The sequence below is a fragment of the Orcinus orca genome, chromosome 14 (genome assembly GCF_937001465.1).
Source record: "Orcinus orca chromosome 14, mOrcOrc1.1, whole genome shotgun sequence".
In the NCBI taxonomy this organism is placed as follows: Eukaryota; Metazoa; Chordata; class Mammalia; order Artiodactyla; family Delphinidae; genus Orcinus; species Orcinus orca.
Window position 1 is genome coordinate 8786310 of NC_064572.1, and position 20507 is coordinate 8806816.

Consider the following 20507-nt stretch of genomic DNA (forward strand, 5'->3'; position numbering starts at 1 on the left):
TGCTGTAACAAATTATCACAACCTGGGTGGCTTAAAACAACCAAAATGTATTGTCTCACAGCTCTGGAGGCTGCAAGTCAGAGATCAAGGTGTCACAGGGCCACGCTCCCTCTGAAGGCTCTGGGAGGCCTTGATCCAGGCCTCTCTCCTGGCTTCAGGGGGTGCCTTGGCTTGTGGCCACGTAACTCCAGTCTTGCCCCTGTGTGTGTGTGTGTGTGTGTCTGTGTCCAAATTTCCCTTTTTCTAAAAACATCAGTCATACTGGATGAGGGGCCAGTCTACCCCACTATGACCTCATCTTAGCTAACTACACCTGCAGTGACCCTGTAAGTCACATTCGGAGGCACTAAGGATCAAGACAGTGAAAGACAATCGCAAGTTACCAACCAGGCAGAGGAAGCCGGTTGTCTCCTCGTACCCTGTGAAAATGCTTGGCTGGATTGAATTTGAATTGTTTTCGAGCAGAGACTAGGCACTCTAAGGCGAGTGGGAGTTCAGATTCCGGTCGTGGGTCGGGGAGAATGAAGGTTTTGAGGTGGGAGAGGGGCTGTGGTGTTGGGTGGGCAGCGAGGGCCCTGGAGACTCTGGGTGGAGAGCAGGAGAGGGGATGGAGGAGAGAGGGGGCTCTCGAAGGGAGCCTTGGCATCCTTGCGACTTTTCCCTGAGCCCTTATGAAGATCACCGCAGTCAATTATGTTGAAAATATTAGCCATCCAGGGTTATAATAAGAAACGGTATTTTTGCATCAAGACATTGTTCTGGAGTTCAAATGTCCTGAATCAGAGGGCATTTGGGGAAAGAGCAAGTGACTGTTTTCAGTTGTAAAATTGCTTAGCTGCCCGGGGTAGAAATTTCAAATGAGATCTTAGTAACATATGAACTTTTTTTAATGAAAGTAACTTTATTGCTTTTTCTAATTATAAAAGAATAATATGCATTATTTTTAAACATTCAGACAATACAGAGGAGATGCAAAGAAACGTGAAAAATCACCTATACTCTTACAATTCTTACATGTGTGATACACACACACATTTATATGATTACCTTAATAGCGATCATATATATGCCACATATATATATGTATATAATTTTTAAATAAATGAGCTCTTCTTACATGTGCTTTTGGTATAATGTTTTTCTTTCCGTTGAACAATCTGTTATGGAGATTGTCCTACATCAATATAGAAACACGTTGCCATTTTAATGGATGTTGGGTATTCATTCATGTGGATAAAACATCACTGATTTAATCATTATTCCTGAACATTTAAGATCATGTACGAAGTTTTACTATTTTTAGTAATGCGATGACCGCTCTTGTACATACATCTCTGGATGCTTTTATCCTAGTATTCACTTTAGGATAAAGTCCTATACAAACATTAAAACATTTTAGGGATTTATTTCTTACCTTTCCCTGAAATATGAAGCCAGGATCTTGTCTTTAAGGAGCAATTCTTGGGACTTCCCTGATGGTCCAGTGGCTAGGACTCCACGTTCCCAATGCAGGGGGCCTGGGTTCGATCCCTGGTCAGGGAACCAGATCCCATATGCTGCAAATAAGAGTTCGCAAGTTGCAACTAAGAGTTCGCATGCCGCAACTGAAGATCCCAAGTGCCGCAAACTAAAGACCCAGCGCAGCCAAATGAATAAATAAGAAGCAATTCTCAACCGCTCTGTGTCTCCCCGGGTGCCATCTTCCTCTCCTGCCCCTCTCGCAAACGCTCTCCTGCCAAACCTATCGCACTGGTGTCGGCAGCAGGACGGAGAGAGAAGGCAATGGTAGAAGGAGGGGTTGGGTGACCCAGGGGAAGGAAGAAAAAAGTCACGTGTTTTAATGTGTTATTTGATTTTAATTGTCACAGCTAAGTAGGTAGTATAATCCCCAGCATGTAGATTCTAATAAGAGAGGAAGAACTTGCCCAAGAGCACATGGCTAGTAAAGGAAAGCCAAAGTCTGCCTGACTCCAGAGACCGTTTTGCTAGATTTAATTATTTGTTCAAAATATTTTCTGCTCTCCTTGTGGGAAAGCTGTACTTCTTTCTCCATTGATATAAGGCTGGGCCGTGTAACTTGCTCGGGCAAATGAATGATAGAGGAAGTGATGTGTGCTACCTCCCAGGAGAAGCTTTAACAGCCAAGGTGTGTTTCTGCCATAGCTCCTTTTCCTCTGCTATGAGGTTAAGATGTCTCAAATATGGGATATGCTCCTTTAGCTTGGATCCTGAAACAAAGAGGGCATGTGACGTGCAATGGGCATCCAGTGTGAGCAAGAAGTAAACCTTCATTGTTGGAAGCTTCTGAGTTGGTGGGGGATGTTTGTTACTGCAGCTTACCAAGCTGAGGCTATCTAATACAACCACACTGTTTCCATTTCACTTTCTTGTGTCTCTTGCCTGAGCCAGGCCCTGGTTATTGGTCAAAATATTTCTATCTTTTCCTTTGGTTGCAGAAGAATGAGGACACAGTTTTTTGTTTTTTTAATTTATTTATCTTTGGCTGCTTTGGGTCTTTGTTGCTGCACACGGGCTTTTGCTAGTTGCAGCGAGCGGGGGCTACTCTTTGTTGTGGTGCGTGGGCTTCTCATTGTGGTGGCTTCTCTTGTTGCGGAGCCACAAGAGCAGGAGAGGAGGCTGCAAAGGCTTCTGGGGATGCCAACGTAGGGAGATTTCTGCAGACAGAGACAAGCAGAGGGAGCTGTGGGTCCCATGGAGCAGTCTTCTCCTTGTAAATATCCAGGAGAAAGCAACACCTAGAGAACAGCGATTTATAAGAAATAAAAGACCAGTGTGTCTTCTCTTTTTACAACCAGACCAGCACTGCTGGCCTTGCTTTATACAACTTCCAGGAACCAAATAAATCGCTTTTGCATTTTTGGCCTCTTCATGGAGATTAAGGCAGATTGTCCCAGCCCTGATAGAAGATGGAGGCCAGGGCTGTGAGCTGAAGGAAGTAGCCCACCTGGAGGCAGGGAGAGGAGTGTCTTCCTGGGGACTGGGTAGGGGATGGGCATGGGGTGTGGTGCTTGTGGGCCGTGTTGTGGAGCCAAAGAATACTGGTTGGGAAGGACACCAGCTTCCTTTAGAGGATGCTGAAGGTCTCTGGGTCTCCTGGTCCATGGAGCAGACTTTTGGGAGGAATGTCTCAGAACGCACTTGGAGCAGCCCTGCCTGACAGACAGAGGAGGACTAGCCCTCACCATAAGCACACGGGCTTCAGTAGTTGTGGCATGCGGGCTCAGTAGTTGTGGCTCACGGGCTCTAGAGCACGGGCTCAGTAGTTGTGGCTCACGGGCTTAGTTGCTCCGCAGCATGTGGGATCTTCCCGGACCAGGGCTCGAACCCGTGTCCCCTGCATTGGCAGGCGGATTCTTAACCACTGCGCCACCAGGGAAGTCCCAAAACACTTTTTTAAATTTAGCAGTGTTCTCCACCAAATCCATACCTAGACTTCTTTCATACTTGATTTTTATTTTTTAATGTGGGCTTTTTCCCATGATCCCTCAACCGTAGAGAGACAGGCGTTCCCTGTCACACATACAGCTCCTGGAATCGGGCATGCTGTCTGGAGGTGACTAAAGGATGCCTTTTTGATTACTTGGATCTTCTCTGAACTTCTTGTCTTTACCCTGAACGTTTTTCTGGATAGTTTCATTTCGCTTAAAATCCATGTGTTCTCTTTTGAGAGAAACATAAATCTAGCACTTCCTGAGCGAGTTTGAAATGACAGTGTGAGACACGTAGTGTACCTCGCAAGCTTGTTTTCCTCCTAATATCTCTACGTGGTTAGTGACAAATGAGGGCTATATAATCCTTTTTGATAGTGAGTTACCCCCAAAGTGTGAGAAGTGAAATTCCATGACCAGTCTGACGTTACATTGCATGTCGGATGCAAAGCAGAAATGGAGCTCTGGTACTTGCTTCTGATCCTTGGTTCATTTTATAAACTTCTCTGCCATATTGTCCAACAAAAAAATAACTAATTAATGCATCTGTTCAGCAAATACTTATTGACTATACACCGATAGCTCATACAGAGATGAAGCAGACCAGGGTACCCATCCTGTAAGACCACACAGCTGAGCAGAAGAAAGGGTAAATGCATGATGACAGTCCAGTATAATGAGGTGTGGGGTGGCATGGGGGCCCAGAAAAGGAGCATCTCCACCGGCCTTGAGGGGGTGGCAGGGAGGGGAAGCAGCATGAGGGAGGGACGTCTGAGCTGAGTTTTGAATGATGACTTGTGGGTGCTGGCAAAGCAAGGGGGAGACCACATCAGGCAGGTGAACAGAGATGCAAGGGTGTCGAGGGATGGAGCAGACTGGCAGGTCATGCCCAGGTGGCTTGTGTCTTGAAGGTGGTACAGGCTGCTGCCCTTGCCTGTTCACTCCTACAGGAACTGACAAGCCCACGCCCTGGGGAGGGACATGGAATTTCCAATTATTCTGGGTCTGGTTCCTGCACATGTGAGCTCTTGAGGGTCATTTGTAAATTTATTTATTTATTTATTTTTGGCTGTGTTGGGTCTTCACTGCTGCGTGCGGGCTTCTCATTGACGGGCTCTAGGAGCACAGGCTCAGTAGTTGTGGCTCACAGGCTCATTAGTTGTGGCACACGGGCTTAGTTGCTCTGCGGCATGTGGGATCTTCCCGGACCAGGGCTCGAACCAGTGTCCCCTGCATTGGCAGGCGGATTCTTAACCACTGTGCCACCAGGGAAGTCCCTCTTGAGGGTCATTTGGCACTAACTGACTCTCTTATCAGAATGGGATGTAACCGTGTGCGCATGGGTACATGCAGTGAGGTAGCCAGTTCCCTTCAGGCCTGCCTCATTTTTGACCTCAGCGTTAAGTCCTAACCAGAGAAGTTTGGTTGGTGGCTCTGAAAGATCAATACTGGCAGCTTAAAGGTCCCTGTTGACAAGCTGAACTGCTCCCCCTGCACACCTGGGGCAGGAGCTCACTGAGAACTCCTGAGCTGTCAGCATTTTGGGGAATCGGAGTCTGAAGCTGAGCTGTGGTCAGGGCGGAGGAGAGGCCTCTCACCATCAACCGTCTCCAGAGGGACTGAGCTTATGCAGCTGCAGCATGAATCACTAATTACAACATAGATATCTTTGTGTTTGTTTAGCCTCCTAGCCAGTTAGAGCAAAAGAAACCAACCGTGGTTCACTTGAATTGAAGAGAATTTACTGGAAAAATAACATGCTTGTTTCTAAGCATTTACAGAATCCGAGGGAGCTTTGAGAGCCATGTTCAAAATTACAGCAGGGATCACACACAGCCCTGCATGTTTGCTAGCCTCTGTTCTCAGCACCTCACAGGTAGCGACTCAATCCCACGATAACACCACAAGGTACCTCCTGCAGGAAGAGATTAAGCAATTCACCCAAGGGCACAGAGGATGTGAGTTGGGATCCAAAGCTGGCATTCAGGTTCCAAAGGCCTTCTCGAGCCCTAAGAAGCAGGAGCTACAAGAATGGTCTACTCCCGGGAGTCTGGTCAGGGACCTATAGAACAAGTGCCTGTATTTCTGCGTTCCTTTGCCCCTTTCTCAGTTTTGAGTTCCAAGGAGCTGACATACTCCCAGCTAGAGCAGGGCATGTGCCTGCCCCTTGTTGGGTGACGACAGTGGGACTGGGGCCATGATCCCAGTCCTACCAGATGGTACCTGGAGGGAAAGAGGCAATTTCTCAAGGCAAAACAAAAGTACCGTTAGGAAGCTTAATGGACGGCCAACAGCAGGGAAGCAGCGGTGCCTGCGATGGTCTGGAGAAGCCCTGTCTGGGATCTCGTTATGCTCAGAACCCCCGTCCCTAGAGTGCCAGCCCCTGAGCCCGGGGCTCTCCACGCAGGCTCTCTCTTAAACCTTGGAATAGCCCTTGGGGTGCACATCACTGCCCCCATTTCCAGTGAGGACACAAAGGCTCACACAGAAACTTGGTCACATAGAACCAGGCTTGGAGTTCAGCCCTTGACTGCATAGTCCAGTCCACACATGGCGAGGCTTCTGGGCACGCGGCTGGCAGGTCCGGGAGCTCAGTCCGCTCTCCGGCCTGGTTAGCGCGAGGCTGAGCTGAGCTTCTGGGGAGCTTTGCCCCCGTCACCACCTCCCGTCCGCCAAAGCCTGAGTGGCTGGCTCGGCGGTGGGAACGGGGGATGTCAAACCAGCCACCTTGTAGTCGCACCTCATCCACTCCTGGCCTTTTTCCCCCGTTGTCAGGGTTCACAACTCTGTGATCTCAAACCTCTGTGAGGAAAGAGCCCTCCATCCCCTGGGCCACCCTGCATCCCACCCGCCACTTTGGAGGGACCGAGGGAGGAAAGTCAGAAGGTATCCAGCTCTGTTTTTACTCAAGTCAAGTGGGGAAGGAGTGGTGCTCAGGAGATCCCACCAGGGCGGGCCCCCCAGGGAGAAGCCCCGGGAAGAGGCCCCGGGCCCAGCAGGATGGGCAGGACGGGCCAGGCGGTGAGGCGGGGTCGCCACAGGCGCCAGCCGTCGGAGCCCCCAGAAGTCAACCTAGACACCTCCCGCTGCACACCGGGGCCCCGCCCGAGGGAGCCAAGACTCACCCCTGCTTCTCTGCTGCCGCAGCGCACACGGCACTAAACTCAGTCAATCCACAAGCCACGCGAGCGAGCGCCTGTTGTGTGCAGGCCCCGCGCTGGGCACACGGATGAATTCACGTCTCACTGGAGGAGCCTCGCTCCACTGAGGGCCAGGGGACAAGTAACTAGATACCAGACAGACAGTGACAAGGACTAAAATTGGGGGTAAGCAGGAGGCCAAGGGGGAGCAGAGGAGAGGAGGACCCCACAGACTCATGGAGTCCGGGAAGACTTCATGGAAAAGGGGAAGTGCACCTGGCCTTGGGCAGGCTGATCCAGGGCTCCAGGTGGGCGTTGTGAGGGCAAGTGATGGCTGGGACAAGGCTCACAACGCAGGGGGGGAAGCGAGGGGAGCGGATCTGCCGGAAGCCGGTGTCTGGGTTCAAAAGCCCCAGGGAGGGCGGAGGTGCTGACCCCCCACCAGCACACCACCGGGCCTCCTCAGCTGTAGGTGGCCAACGGGTGCCTGTTGACGCATCAGCCGGTGACTGGGTGAAGGTCTTGACGGCCAGGGTGAAGGTCTTGACGGCCAGGCTGCAGGGTTCCCCCCTTGTTCAGCAAGAGCCACAGGAGAGGAGACCTTGAGCCCCAAGGGCCAGGCGGAGAGAGAGTCCAGCAAAGACGCCATTTCTTACTGAAGGAGGAGTGCATTTCCAGGCAGGACAGAACAGATCGGGGTCTGCCCTGGTTTATGATTTAAGCAGGACAGCTGTGAACCTCCCACTTTAAACCCTTTTGTATTAGTGTGTGATAGGAGTGTATCAAGGTACAGTCGCCCCGCTGTATCCGAGGATTCAACCATCTGTGGATCAAAATTAGTTGAGGAAAAAAATTGCAGAAAGTTCCAAAAAGCAAAATTTGAGTTAGCCACATGTTGGCAACTCTTTTCTTAACATTTACATGGTATTAGGTGTTTTAAGTAATGTAGAGATGGTTTAAAGTATGTGAAAGGCTGTGTGTGGGTTACATGCAAATACTACTACCCATTTTATGAGGGACAGTTCTGGAGGCCAAGTCTGAGATCAAGGTGTCACACGGCCCTGAAGTCTCTAGGGAAGGATCTATTCCAGGCCTCTCTCCCAGCCTCTGGCAGTTCCTTGCTTTGTGGTAACATAACTCCGATCTCCACGTGGCGTTTTCCCTCTGTGTACATCTGTCTCTGTGTCCACATTTCCCCTTTTTATAAGGACACCAGCCACATTGGATTAGGACCCACCCTAATGACCAAATTTTAACTTGCGTACCTCTGTAAAGACACCGTCTCCAAATAAGGTCACATTCTGAGGTCCTAAGAGTTGGCACGCGGACACATCTTTTTAGGCGGCCATAATTCAACCCATAACACCTCCCCTTGAGGCTGCCCAGGGTGCAGCCTTGAGTTGGGAAGGGCTGCGTGATGGAGAGGTGGCGCTCTGGCCGTTTTGCTTCTCTCCTGCTCCCAGAGGCCTGTACCTACACACGCCCACGAGGCCCATGTCTGCCGAATCCGCAAGGCCAATTGGGCTGCTCATCTTAACGGGCATATGAGTCTTAAACAAGATAAACGTAAGAGAGGAAAGTTCCGAAGCTCCCCGGGCAAGTGACAAGGCCAGGAGGTCACCACTGTGTTAGCTGTTGGTGTCCCGGGGGCTGGGTCCTTGGGACCCCTTGGCAGGAGGCAGCATTTGAGAGGAGGCGGGGAGGGGGCCTTACCATGGGAGGGTGCAGGGCCACCTGCCTGGGCGGAAAGTCAGTGGCCACAAGTGCTCAAGGCTCTCAGGAGGGTGCTTCGAAGGTAGTTTCTCTGCTTGTCCAGGAGCCCCTGACTTTTGATTTTCTTAAACGAGCTCTCCACATTACTCTTTATTACTGCTGTTCTGTCAAAGGATTAGGACATTTTTAACTCATTTTACGGATTATCGTCAGCCACGAATTTGAAAAGCCAGCACCCGTTAGTGAGTGGAGGAGGAAAAGGGGGAGGAAACGCGCCTTGGCCCCATTTCACAGCCTCTTCCTCTGTGCTGAGTGAGCGCGCCAGACACTCGGTGAAAATTCGGCTGTCCTTGACCGTGTGCCCCAGAAGCGCGGGAGCAGGGCGGCTAGCTCTCCTAGCGCAGAGGCTCTGTGCCCAGTGGCTCCTAATCGCTCGCCCCAGAGCCCTGGGAAGGCAGTTAGGCTGAGGGCCAGGGAATCTAGCTTTAGGGACAGCGGAGTGAATCGCTGGCCGTACCCTCCGCGGATAAAAGCAAATCCTCCTTTTATTCTCCCCCAGAGTGCAGCTGCTTACGTGTTCCCCCGACCTCTCCATTCTTGCATTACACAGCCTCCCGGTGTAATAGTGTCATACTGTGATTTATAATAAGATATATATTTGGTCTTCATCTCGGTTCCTGGCACAGAGCTCCTAAACCTCTAGGAATTTCCTAAGTGATGAGGGTGATAAAGTATCTTTCGTGATGAGGTGATTGTTGGAAAGCCTCAGGTAACCGAAGGATGGACTGGTTGCCAGGGGAACGACCGTGTGAGTAGGGGCTGTAGCTGTCAATCCCCCACTCGGCCCTCCTCCCAGCCTCTGGGGAGGAGAGATGGGCTGGCACTTCCATCAATCACCGATGACCAACGACTTAATCAATCACGCCTGTGTAATGAAGCCTCCATAAATCCCCGAAAGGATGGGGTTCTGAGAGCTTCCGGGCTGGGAACACGCGGAGATGCGGGGCGAGGGCATTGAAGCTCTGTGCCCTTCCCCAGACCTTGCCCCCTGCATCTCCTCCGTCTGGTCGTTCCTAGTTACATCCTTTTATGATAAACTGGTGATCTAGTAAGTAAAGTGTTTCTGGCAAAGTAATCAAACCCAAGGAGGAGGTGTGGGAACATCCTATCTCTGGGCACTCGGCGGGAAGCACAGGGGATAACCTGGAGTTGCGATTGGCTGAAGGGGAGACAGACCTGCGGGCTGAACCCTTAACCTGCGGGATCTGTCGCTCTTTGCAGATAGAAAGTGTCCGAGCTGAGTTGAATTGTAGGACAGCCGGCTGGCACCGGAGAATTGCTTGGTGTGGGGAAAGAACCCACACGTTGAAGCTGGCGTCAGACTCATAAAGAGAAACGTCTTTCTGAGCGCTGTGTCCTGTGACTGTCCACATAAACCCCTTCCACCCCTCCCACCCCTCGACTGCATCAGGACGCGCCCTCCGGGTCCTGCGGTCCCCAGCTGGCTGCCTCTGCGCAGGGCTGGAGTGGGAGTCCTGACAGCACCTCCTGCTTGCGGGCAGGGGCGGGGCGCTACGCCTCACTGCTGTGCCGCCACGTCACCCAGGCTGAAGGGGGCCTTGCTTTGACACTTCCGAAGTTGCTCTGGTTCCCTAGGCAGCTGCACGTTCGAAACGTTAATGGAGGGGAGATGGAGAAAGTCACTCGACGGACAGGCAGCCCCACCTGAACAGGAAGAATGTGAGTCAAGATGCCGCCAGGAGAGGACGGACTGTCCCTCCCCATCAGCCCGCCTACGGACAGTTTGGCTGGAAATCAGGGTTTCTACTTCCTCTGTCTTGCTTATCTGAAAGGCAGCCCAGTGCTAGGAGCAATGGCTTTGGGTTCAGAGAAACCTTGGTGGGAGCCTCAGCTCCATCCACCAGCTTCTAGCTGTGTGACCTTGAGCCTCGGTCCCCTCTTCTGTAAAATGAGGAAAATGCTAGCACCCCCCTGGGAGGTTGTGAGAAACCAACAAAGTTAGACACGTTATTTGGTGTCGGCATTCAGTGAACGCTGTCTCGTCATCACCGTAGCTACTGACCCGGGTCATGAGCATCCGAGAACTGTACCGGGGCCAGAGAGGGGAGGCCACAACGCCAGGGGGCAGCCGGGTCCAGGCAGCCTGCGTTTTACCCTGTGGCACGAGAAGCACCCTCTTCTGGCCTTAGGGGAGGGTCTTCGTGGGGTAGATGTTAGTTCTCTGGGTGGGTCCTATCCTGATACCTGTCCTGCATCCTCAGTAAGGAGCTGAGGACCCAGATGGGATCAGACCTTCAGAGGGGCGTGGCTTCTGGTCCCTCCGTGTGCTTGGCACCTGGCCCAAGCTGGGAGTACGGCACTGCATACGCCCAATACGACTCCATCCAGCGCACAGGCCTCTGAAGTAGCAGGCGTTGAACAGTTCATCCATCACATGTGAAAGGAGACTAGAAGAGATCAATTCAGTTGCCAGGTACGGCAGGCTGAATAAAGGCCCCCAAGGATGTGCACGTCCCAACCTCCAGAATTTGTGACCATGTCACCTTACATGGCAAAATGGACTTTGCAGGTGTAATTAGATTAAGGATCTTGAGGGGAGGAGCTTATCCTTAATTGCTCAGCTGGTTTAAGGTCATCACAGGGGCGCTTGTAAGAGGGAGACAGGAAGGCCATAGTCAGAGGAGATAGGAGGACAGAAGTGAGAGGCTGAGTGATGCAAGGAAGGGGCCACCAGCCAAGGGATGTGGGTAACCTCTAGAAGACGGAAAAGACAAGAAAAAAAGGTCTCTCGGGGTTTCCCTGGTGGTCCAGTGTGTAAGACTCCACACTTCCAATGCAGGGGTGCCTGGGTTCAATCCCTGGTCGGGGACCTAGGATCCCGCATGCAAGCCACAACTGGGAAGCCCACCTGCGGCAACAAAGACCCCACGTGCCGCAGCTGAGACCCGGTGGAGCCAAAATAAATAAATATTTTAAAAATAAATGAATAAATAAAGCCAAGGGCATGTTTTTTAAAAAAAAAAAGAAAGAAAGAAAAGGGGTCCCTCCCTAGAGCCTCCAGAAGGAAGCTGACAGCTTGACTTTGGCCTGTAAGACTCACTTCGGACTTCTGGCCTCCAGGACTATAAAAGAATAAACCAGTGTTGCTTAGGTCCCTGAGTTTATCGTAATTCTTGATAGCAGCAACAAGAAGCCAATGTACCGTGAGAACCCACAACACGAGGGGCTGAATAAGTCTGCGGAGTCAAGGGAGGGTAGAGCCCCTCGGAGTATCAGTCCTGGGTGGGGACTGTCGGGGACCATGGAGGCTTCGTAGACAGCATGTCTCCATATAGAGGTTCTGGGGGTCGGAGGTGGCTTCAGTGCACAGAACAGAGCACTAGATTAGCATCTGGAGACCCCCATTCAAAGCCGCCTCTCGTTACTGGCTCAGTGGCCGGAAACACAGTGAGCCAGTGGGGACAGGAGCGGATCCTCTGAGCTGTTTTGCCTACGGGGACTTCCCCCGAATCTGGGTCACATCCACTGAAGAGAGGGGCTGCCCGCATCGCCCCTGGAGCCTAGTTCTCCTGCCAAAAACCCTTTCTGCTTCTGGGGGACCCTCAGTCTACCATGGAAGGGGCCTGCCACCCGGCAAATATTCATCTGATCGCTCTCTAGGTAGACGTCTACCCGAGGCCCACCCTGCTCCGCTGGACCCCTAGCATCAGTCCTTCACACCCGTGTGACACATCCTTTACAACCTGGACCCTTGGATGGGGGCAGGCTGGGAAGGGGGATCCTGTAGGGCTGGGGTCTCATGCCCTGTATGGGTCGTGTCCTCACCCCCTCCAGAGCCTCCATGTGCCTGTCTCACCCACCTTCTCCTGTTCCCAGGTGTGGTCCCTGTGGGTGGGATAGTACCCTCTCACGCATTCTCCAGCTTTGTCACTTCATCTGCTTCAGTAGTAAGGGCACCCGAGGCCCCCTGCCGTGTCGCTGCACCTCAGTTTAGGCTGACCACCAGGGCAGTCATATTTATCTTGGTCGCTGGCCTCTTGGCGAAGGGCTTTTCCAGTGCTTCAGCGGGGCTTTTGCAGCCGTTTGTGGTAGCAGGTGGATCAGGAAAGGGGAAGCAGGCCTAGGTGGAACCCTCTGGTCTTCCAGAAGAGGCAGGGAGAGGGAGGGCGTCAGAGGTTCTGTCAGGTAGGACTAAACTGGGGCAGGATCCGTGCCAGCGGTTAACTAGAAACAGTTAATACCCAGAAGTCGTGAAAAGAGCTCTGATCTGCAGGGCAGGGTTGGACTGCCAGTGCCCAGGACCAGATGGGGCTTCATACCCTAGAAATGGCGGGTCCAGAGTGGCCACATGGCCGTTTTAATTAAGCCCAGCGTGTAAGGGGATTGAGACGTGACTAGCTCGGGGCAGCTAGTCAGACAAAATCTAGAACAGAATCCATCCACTGACTGGATCTCTGCGGAGCACATTCTAGGTGTGAGGCCCGTGCTGCCTGTGCAGAGGTGCACAGGACAAGCTTGCAGGGTGGCCGACAGGACAGGGGAGCAGATGCGTTTCCCCTGGGCTGCCCATCTCAAGGAGAGTGAGACACGCCCTGGAAGGAGTGCCAAGGGCACGTTCCGTTTGGGGAGGGAAGCAGAGCATCAGAGGAGGTGGCATTTGGTAGCCATCTCTAGATCCTTGGTGCCTAACGTCTGCACTTCTACTGGGTAATCCTGATGTCAGAGAACAAAGACGAAGTTTAAAAGGAGGCAACTTGGGACTTGCCTGGTGGCGCAGTGGTTAAGAATCCACCTGCCAATGCAGGGGACACTGGTTCAAGCCCTGGTCTGGGAAGATCCCACATGCCGCGGAGCAACTAAACCCGTGCGCCACAACTACTGAGCCTGCGCTCTAGAGCCCGCAAGCCACAACTACTGAGCCCGCGTGCCGCAACTACTGAAGACCGCGCACCTAGAGCCTGTGCTCCACAACAAGAGAAGCCACCGCAGTGAGAAGCCCACTTACTGCAACGAAGAGCAGACCCCGCTCGCCACAACTAGAGAAAGCCCGCACGCAGCAGTGAAGACCCAACGCAGCCACAGATTAATTAATTAATTAATTTTTAAAAATAAATAAAAGGAGACAACTTAGGGGCTTCTCCACAGAGTCTGTTTCAAACATGAGAATTATTTCTGAAAGGTCCTAGTTGGGTAATTTAGATAATTCATGTCTTGGTCTGTTTGGGCTGCTATAAGCAAATCCCATAAAACAACAGAGATTTATTTCTCACAGTTCTGAAAGCTGGACATCCAAGATCCGGCTGCCGGCCAACTTAGTTCCTGCTGAGGCTCTCTTCGGGCCTTTGCGGACAGCCACCTTCTCACTGTGTCCTCACGTGGCCTTTCCTCAGTGCAGTGGGAGGAGAGGGGGAAAGCGCTCTCCCATGTCTTTTCTTTAAGGGCACTGATCCCATCATGGGGCCTCCACCTATGTGACCTAATTGCCTCCCAAAGGTCCCATCTCTTAATACCATCATACTGCAGGTTAAGGCTTGAACATATGGATTTGGGGAGGACACATTCAGTCCGTAACAACCCATATATGATGGGTTGAACAATTGAGAGGATTTCGGGAAAGCTTGGGCTATATTTCTAAGCATAATAGTAAGAACTCGTATGAGGTAGGGGTTGTTATTCCCACCTTACAGGGGAGGACCCTATAGAACAAAGAGATGAAGCATCTTCCCAAGATGCACAGCTAATGAATGACAGCGCCAAGATTTGACTGTACTGGCCCAGAGTTCTCTTGCTTAATGCAGTATGAGGCCCTCTAACACCATCCAGAATGGGAGGGAGAAGGGAGAAAGCTACCCCACGTACCTAGAAGCTACTCTTTCGGGATGCAGGCAAAGATGTGATGCTAGGCCAGGAAGCAGGTGGTTTGGCCCACTTGGAAATACATTTTTAAGCTGTCTGTCTAAACTTAGAGACTCTGCAGCAATGTAGTTCTAACCTTAGAGGAATAAAAAGGCATAAAATACAATGTTTGATTCAAGTTAAAATCCATTCAGTCATTTTAAAAAATTTATCTTCGGTCTGGATACTTCCTTTCTTTCCAAGAGGATAGTATAACCAACATCCACAGAGACAGAGCAATCCATTCTCATTTCTCAGACGGCAGGCTCTTCTCTCAGACCAGAAAGACACAATTTTCAGTGTCCCCTGCTGGCCCCAAGGTAGCCCCTGTGGAAAAGAGGAAGAGCATGTTTCAAAACACTGAAGCCAAATACGGTATGCTGTGAACCCATAACACGTTGCCAATAAGTGAACCACTTGTCCCTTGAGAAATGGTTTCCACCTTCGCCGCCCAAACCCTGACTCCTTTGCCACTAGAATAACCAGGTCCAGTTTCCACAGTGCTGTCACCTGGGCAAGGAGAGGTGTCTCTAGCCACATCACACAGGAAGGAACTGGGGTCAAGAAAGGGTCAAGTGTGTGCTTGTCGGGACATCCCTCGACGGCGACCGGACCTCACATGGGTGTCCGGGCTCTTCTCAGAGACCAGCAGACGGGGCACAGGTCTCTGTGCAGGCGAGCACCCTGCTGGGCCGGGGCCAGACGGCGTCAAGAGAAAGCAGAGGGCATGTCTGGTGGGCCTGGAGCCGTGTCTACTGAGCTGTGAGATCATTCCCCTTTCAGCTGGGTGTTTGCCTAAGGTCCCTGGAGGCCTTCAAAGATCACTCTGTTCTGGGCTCCTTGCCAAGGTCCTGGGTCTACTTGCCAAGCAGGAAGCAGGTCCACAGGCCCTGGGGTGGGACGGGCCGCGGGGAGGCCAGGGCTGGCGGGGACAGAGCCCCGCTGGCTCTAGTTCCCCGGGTGAAGGGAAGGGGACTCTCACTAATGCAGCCTCTCGCCGGAAAAGGTGGTCGCCGTGGCGATGGATCTGCAGGGACCTGTCTTAGCTTAGCAGCCGCTTCTAGTGGAGCAATTGCTTTGCTTTTTATTCAGCCAGTGAGCAGTTGTTGAGCCCCTGCTTTGTGCCAGTGCCTGGCTAGAAAGACAAAGACAAAAAACAAAGTCCCCGCCATGAAGGATTGTATAGGTTCCTGGGAATCGGTCCCTCCTTGGGGAGGGAAAGGGTGCAGCCTCAGTGGGCCCTCTGCTCTGGGTGACTGTGGTGGGGAGGGAGGTGCCCTTCTTTTCTGGGCACTGATGATGGGCCTGAGGGATGCCGGCCTCTCCGGCTCCTGCTGGGCACGGTTATCAGGGACAGGCTGAGCTGCCCGAGGACCTGGACCCCTCTAAGGACGGGTGCAAAGATCTGTGCTACCCAGGGACTTCCCTGGTGGTCCAGTGGTTGAGAATCTGCCTCCCAGTGCAGGGGACGGGGGTTCGATCCCTGGTCAGGGAACTAAGATCCCACACGCCACGGGGCAACTGAGCCCACGCGCTGCAACTAAGACCCAACGCAGCCAAATAATATTAAAAATAAAAATTAGGGCTTCCCTGGTGGCACAGTAGTTGAGAGTCTGCCTGCCGATGCAGGGGACGCGGGTTCGTGCCCCGGTCCGAGAAGATCCCACATGCCGCGGAGCGGCTGGGCCCGTGAGCCGTGGCCGCTGAGCCTGCGCGTCCGGAGCCTGTGCTCCGCAACAGGAGAGGCCACAGCAGTGAGAGGCCCGCGTACCGCAAAAAAAAAAAAAAAATTAAAATTAAAAGAAGATCTGTGCTGCCCAGAACAGCAGCCACTGGCCAAACGTGGTGGCTGAAAACTTTAAATAAAATTTAAATCCAGTCCCTCAGTTACATTAGCCACCTTCAAGTGCTCAGAGCCACCCATGCTGGTGGCAGCTGGATTAGAGCAGACACAGAACACGCTGCTGTTCCTGTAAGGTCGACTGGATATTCTTCCTGCGTGGATAATTGCAGTAGAAAGTGGTCCACGCCGGGTGCCCGTGGAGGGAGGGGCCTACACCAGCTGAGGTGGGGGGCATGGGGAAGCCAGTGGAAGAAGGAAGAGCTTCTCCGGAAGCCGCCTTTCTGCTGAGCCACACCTGAGGCTCCCAGCTGTCTCCCAGCAGGACAGAGCCCAGACCTCACCTTGACCTCACCTTGAACGTTGGTGACCCTGGTCTGAGGCCCCTTCCTTCTCCCTGTGTCTCCTCATCCACTCCGTGGCTATGTTTGTACCATCCAGCGGATCGCAAACTGCATCAGAAACCCCTGGAGAGCTTGTTAAAAGACAGATTCCTGGGTTTCACCCCCAGTTTCTGATCAGTAAGACAGGGGTGAGGCTGGAGAATTTGCGTTTCTAACAAATTCCTGGATGATGCTGATGCTGTCAGTCTGAGAACCACACTTGGAAAACCATGGATATGGTCCAAAGAATCACATTCATTGATTCAGTCATTCAACCAATATTTGTTTCATGCTGCCATGGGCACGGTGCTCTTTCTGTATGTGAGCAACCAGGCAAGGTCCCTGTTCTGGGGAGCCTACATTTTCGGGAGGAGAGACAGACAGGAAGCAAACCTGTGTTGGGTGGTGATGAACATTATGAAGAATAAAGCAGGGCAAAGGAAGAGGCCCCGCTGACAGATCATATCTGAGCAGAGACCTAATGGAATATTACTCAGCCATGAAAAGGAACAAAATGGGGTCATTTGTAGAGATGTCGATGGACCTAGAGTCTGTCATACAGCGTGAGGTAAGTCAGAAAGAGAAAAACAAATATTGTATATTAACGCATATATGTGGAATCTGGAAAAATGGTACAGATGAACCTATTTGCAGGGCAGGAATAGAAATGCAGACATAGTGAACGGACATGTGGACACAGCCGGGGGAAGGGGAGGGTGGGACGAATTGGGAGATTAGGTTTGACATAAACACACTACCATGTGTAAAACAGATAGCTAGTGGGAACCTGCTGTATAGCTCAGGGAGCTCAGCTCTGTGCTCTGTGATGACCCAGACGGGTGGGATGCGGGGTGGGAGGGAGGGAAGTCCCTGAGGGAGGGGATATATGTATACATACAGCCGATTCACTTCATTGTACAGCAGAAACAACATTGTAAAGCTATTATACTCTAATTTTTTAAAAAAAGAAAAGAACGTGGAGAGCAGGTATGACCCAGCCTTTCTGGCCCCATTTTTGCTCTGCCCTCAGCTTTTTACTCTGAAACATGAGTCGTGTTAAAAATCAAGGGCACCAGTCTATTCAATAGCAAGATTGTGAAGACAAATTCGATGGTGTGTGTATGTGTTTCATTCAAAAGAAGCCTGAGGCTAACAACTGGGCAGGGTAAGGAGTCCCTAGCGCTAAGGAGGAGGCCACCATCATCCCCTTCCACGTGATGTCTTGGGACCCCCAGTCCATATGGCTCAGGCTCACTTCCAGTTCCTTTCCCCGCCCATCCCGCTCAGGCCAAAAGGCGCCTGTACAGGGGTGGGGTGGGCAGAGCGTGGCCTGGGACCTGGGGTTCCCTCACATAGGCATCTGAGTTCCTACTGATGGGGGGGCACAACTGCTACAGCGGGGAGGGGGCCAGACCCAGTCAAGGCTCTACTTGCCTTCTTGTCCTGGGTCCTGTCAGCCTGAACCAATTAGCTGAATGCTCCTTTCTTCTACCCAGCTTTTGGGGTCCAGACAGAAGAGTGTTGGTCAACCAACACTTTATCAACGATCGCTGGATAAATAAACACATGCGATAGAGTCCGGGAGTCAATAGCGGTCCCTTCGTAAGTGAGGACGGTTCCTGGGTTCTACCCTCTTATAAACACAAGCCTTCATGATGAAGTGCAGACCAAGTGCCTTTAACACCTAATTTTCCTTTTCAACCTGTGATATCTTTTAGGCCCAACTGTCTCAGGCCTTAAATGGAGTTTCCGATAAGGCAAAAGAAGCCAAGGAGTTTCTAGTTCAGCTGAAGAACATTCTGCAGCAGATCCAGGTGAGCATAGCTCCGGCTGGGAGGGGAGTCCCTGCAGGAGGTACGTGAAGTTTAGCAGAGGAGAGGAAAGGCCCCATGGCAGGCGCTTTTCAGTGCTGAACATGAGAAGGCCTAATTGTCCCACTGCACGCCTCAGATGTTGCGGACATCACACACTCAATCCACTGACACCCCTGTGACATCTGATAGGAAAGGGATTTTGCATGAACTCAGAGAGAATCCTAGAAAGAGAACTGGGCAGAAATAATGCAGCACTCTGCGTGGCCACGTAGCCCTAGGCGGTATCTGTATACGGTGCTTTTGTACCAACGCATCAAAATATAAAAGCATCATTTACTAAACAGATGTATTTACTGAGCACCCATGCTGTGTCACACGCAAGCCCGACGCAGATCAGTAAGGGGCAGCCTCTGTCCCCAGGAGCTCTGTCTGTTGGGGAGACAGCGTATAAATAAATGCACGCGTGGGGGAACTTTCCCACAGATCACGAACCGTAGAGCATTCCGGTGTCTGGATGGGAAAAAGGACTGAGGGCACTGAATTCCTAAGCAGCCAATAAAAACCATTCTTCCTAATAAGTGAAAGCACAGAATTCCGCTGCCAGGCATTTCCTGTCCTGGTTCTGATGTTTCAGGGACACCGGAGGTATCCGTTTGGTGGGGCAGCTGTAACCATCGATTGAGTGGCTTCAACAACAGTAACTTATTTTCTCATAGTTCTGGAGGCTGGAAGTCCAAGATCAAGGTGTCAGCAGGGATGGCTCCTCCCAGGGCCTCTCTCCTTGGTGTACAGATGGCCATCTTCTCCCTGTGTCCTCACACCGTCCTCCCTCTGTGTGTGTCTGTGTCCTGATCTCCTCTTGTAAGGACGCCAGTCAGACTGGATCAGGGCCCAGCCTGATGACCTCATTTAACTTACTTCTTTCAAGGCCCTGTCTCCAAACACAGCCCCATTCTGAGGTCCTGGGGGTTAGGACTTCAAATAGGCACTTGGGGCAGGGGTGGGAGAGAACACCACCAGCCCATGACACGGGGTCTGAATCCAGGCTGACCTGAGTGATGTTGAAAGTTTTTTTTTTTTTTCTTTTTTAAACTGAGAGAGTCAGATCCTACAGCAAGAACAGTGGGTTTTGTTTGTTTTACTGTTTTCTGATTAGAGAAAGCAAAAGTATGTTATAGAAATTTTGAAAAGTAGAGAATAACAGACAGAAGTAAGAAAAGTTCACCAATATCTCAGCCCCTGAGGGGACGCCCTCGCCGTTTTGACACGTTGCCCCACTGCTTTACACACACACATGCACGTGCAGTGTGCGGTTACGCTGCACACGCTTGCAGCTGCTCTTCTTCTTCTTCGGTCTCTCCCACGAGCTTTTCCCGTGGCATTGAAAACCCTCACAAACCCTCATGGTTTGGATGACTGAATATTCCCTCCATCCTATAGATGTGCTGAGACTCACACATGCACTGTTTCCAGTTCAGTAACGGGACAGCTCACCCCGGGACGAGCTTGCTGGTGTGCCCCTGTGTCTCTCGTGCTGGCCACGTTTCCGAGTGTCTTCTCCCTAAAGCTCTGTGCATCCCGCAGGAGAACGGCCTGGACCACGAGGCCTGCCTGGTGGCTCAGTGTGACGCGCTGGTTGATGCTCTAACCCGGCAGAAAGCCAAGCTGCTTACCAAGATTACCAAAGAGAGGGAGAACAAGCTGAAGGTGGGTCCCCGGGAGGCCGATGCCCTCGGTCCCATCATGGCCTCCGAGCCGAGCTCGGGGGAGCACGCAGTGTAGGCTCTGGGTCAGTGTTAGTTGAGTGAACAAACGAATGAATGAGTGAATGAACGAACGAATGAATGAACGAATGAAGGAATGAACAAACAAATGAATGAATGAACGAATGAACGAATGAATGAATGAACGAATGAATGAATGAACGAGCGAATGAATAAATGAATGAATGAACGAACGAACGAATGAATGAATGAACGAACGAATGAATGAATGAATGGGGAGAGGAAGGGCTGAGCAAGTTGGCCTGGGACCTACTTACACTCGTGTCACTTTCCCTGAAGCAATCAGCACCCCTGCTCTCCCTCCAAAGCTGGAGGGAGATGCCTGAATCCTGCTGTTTTCAGTCAGAAGGCCACTCTCTCCCATCTTCTCCCGGCCCCTGTCTTCTGTCGAAGGGACACTGCCTGTTCTCATCTTGCAGAGCAGAGGTGGCCACGGCGGGTGACAAGGCTCCGGCTCTCCCCCTTCTT

At 51.7% G+C, this 20507-nt stretch overlaps 1 protein-coding gene across 2 annotated transcripts in view; it reads left to right on the plus strand.

Annotated features, from left to right (window-relative positions):
• The window catches only part of TRIM67 (tripartite motif containing 67), a 52137-nt gene that overhangs the window by 14535 nt on the left and 17095 nt on the right, over positions 1-20507 (plus strand). For both annotated transcript variants that reach the window (XM_004281572.3, XM_033408878.2), the window contains exons 2-3: positions 18160-18255; positions 19840-19962. In XM_004281572.3, coding sequence (XP_004281620.1) covers positions 18160-18255; positions 19840-19962 — 219 coding nt within the window. The remainder of the gene's footprint in view (positions 1-18159; positions 18256-19839; positions 19963-20507) is intronic.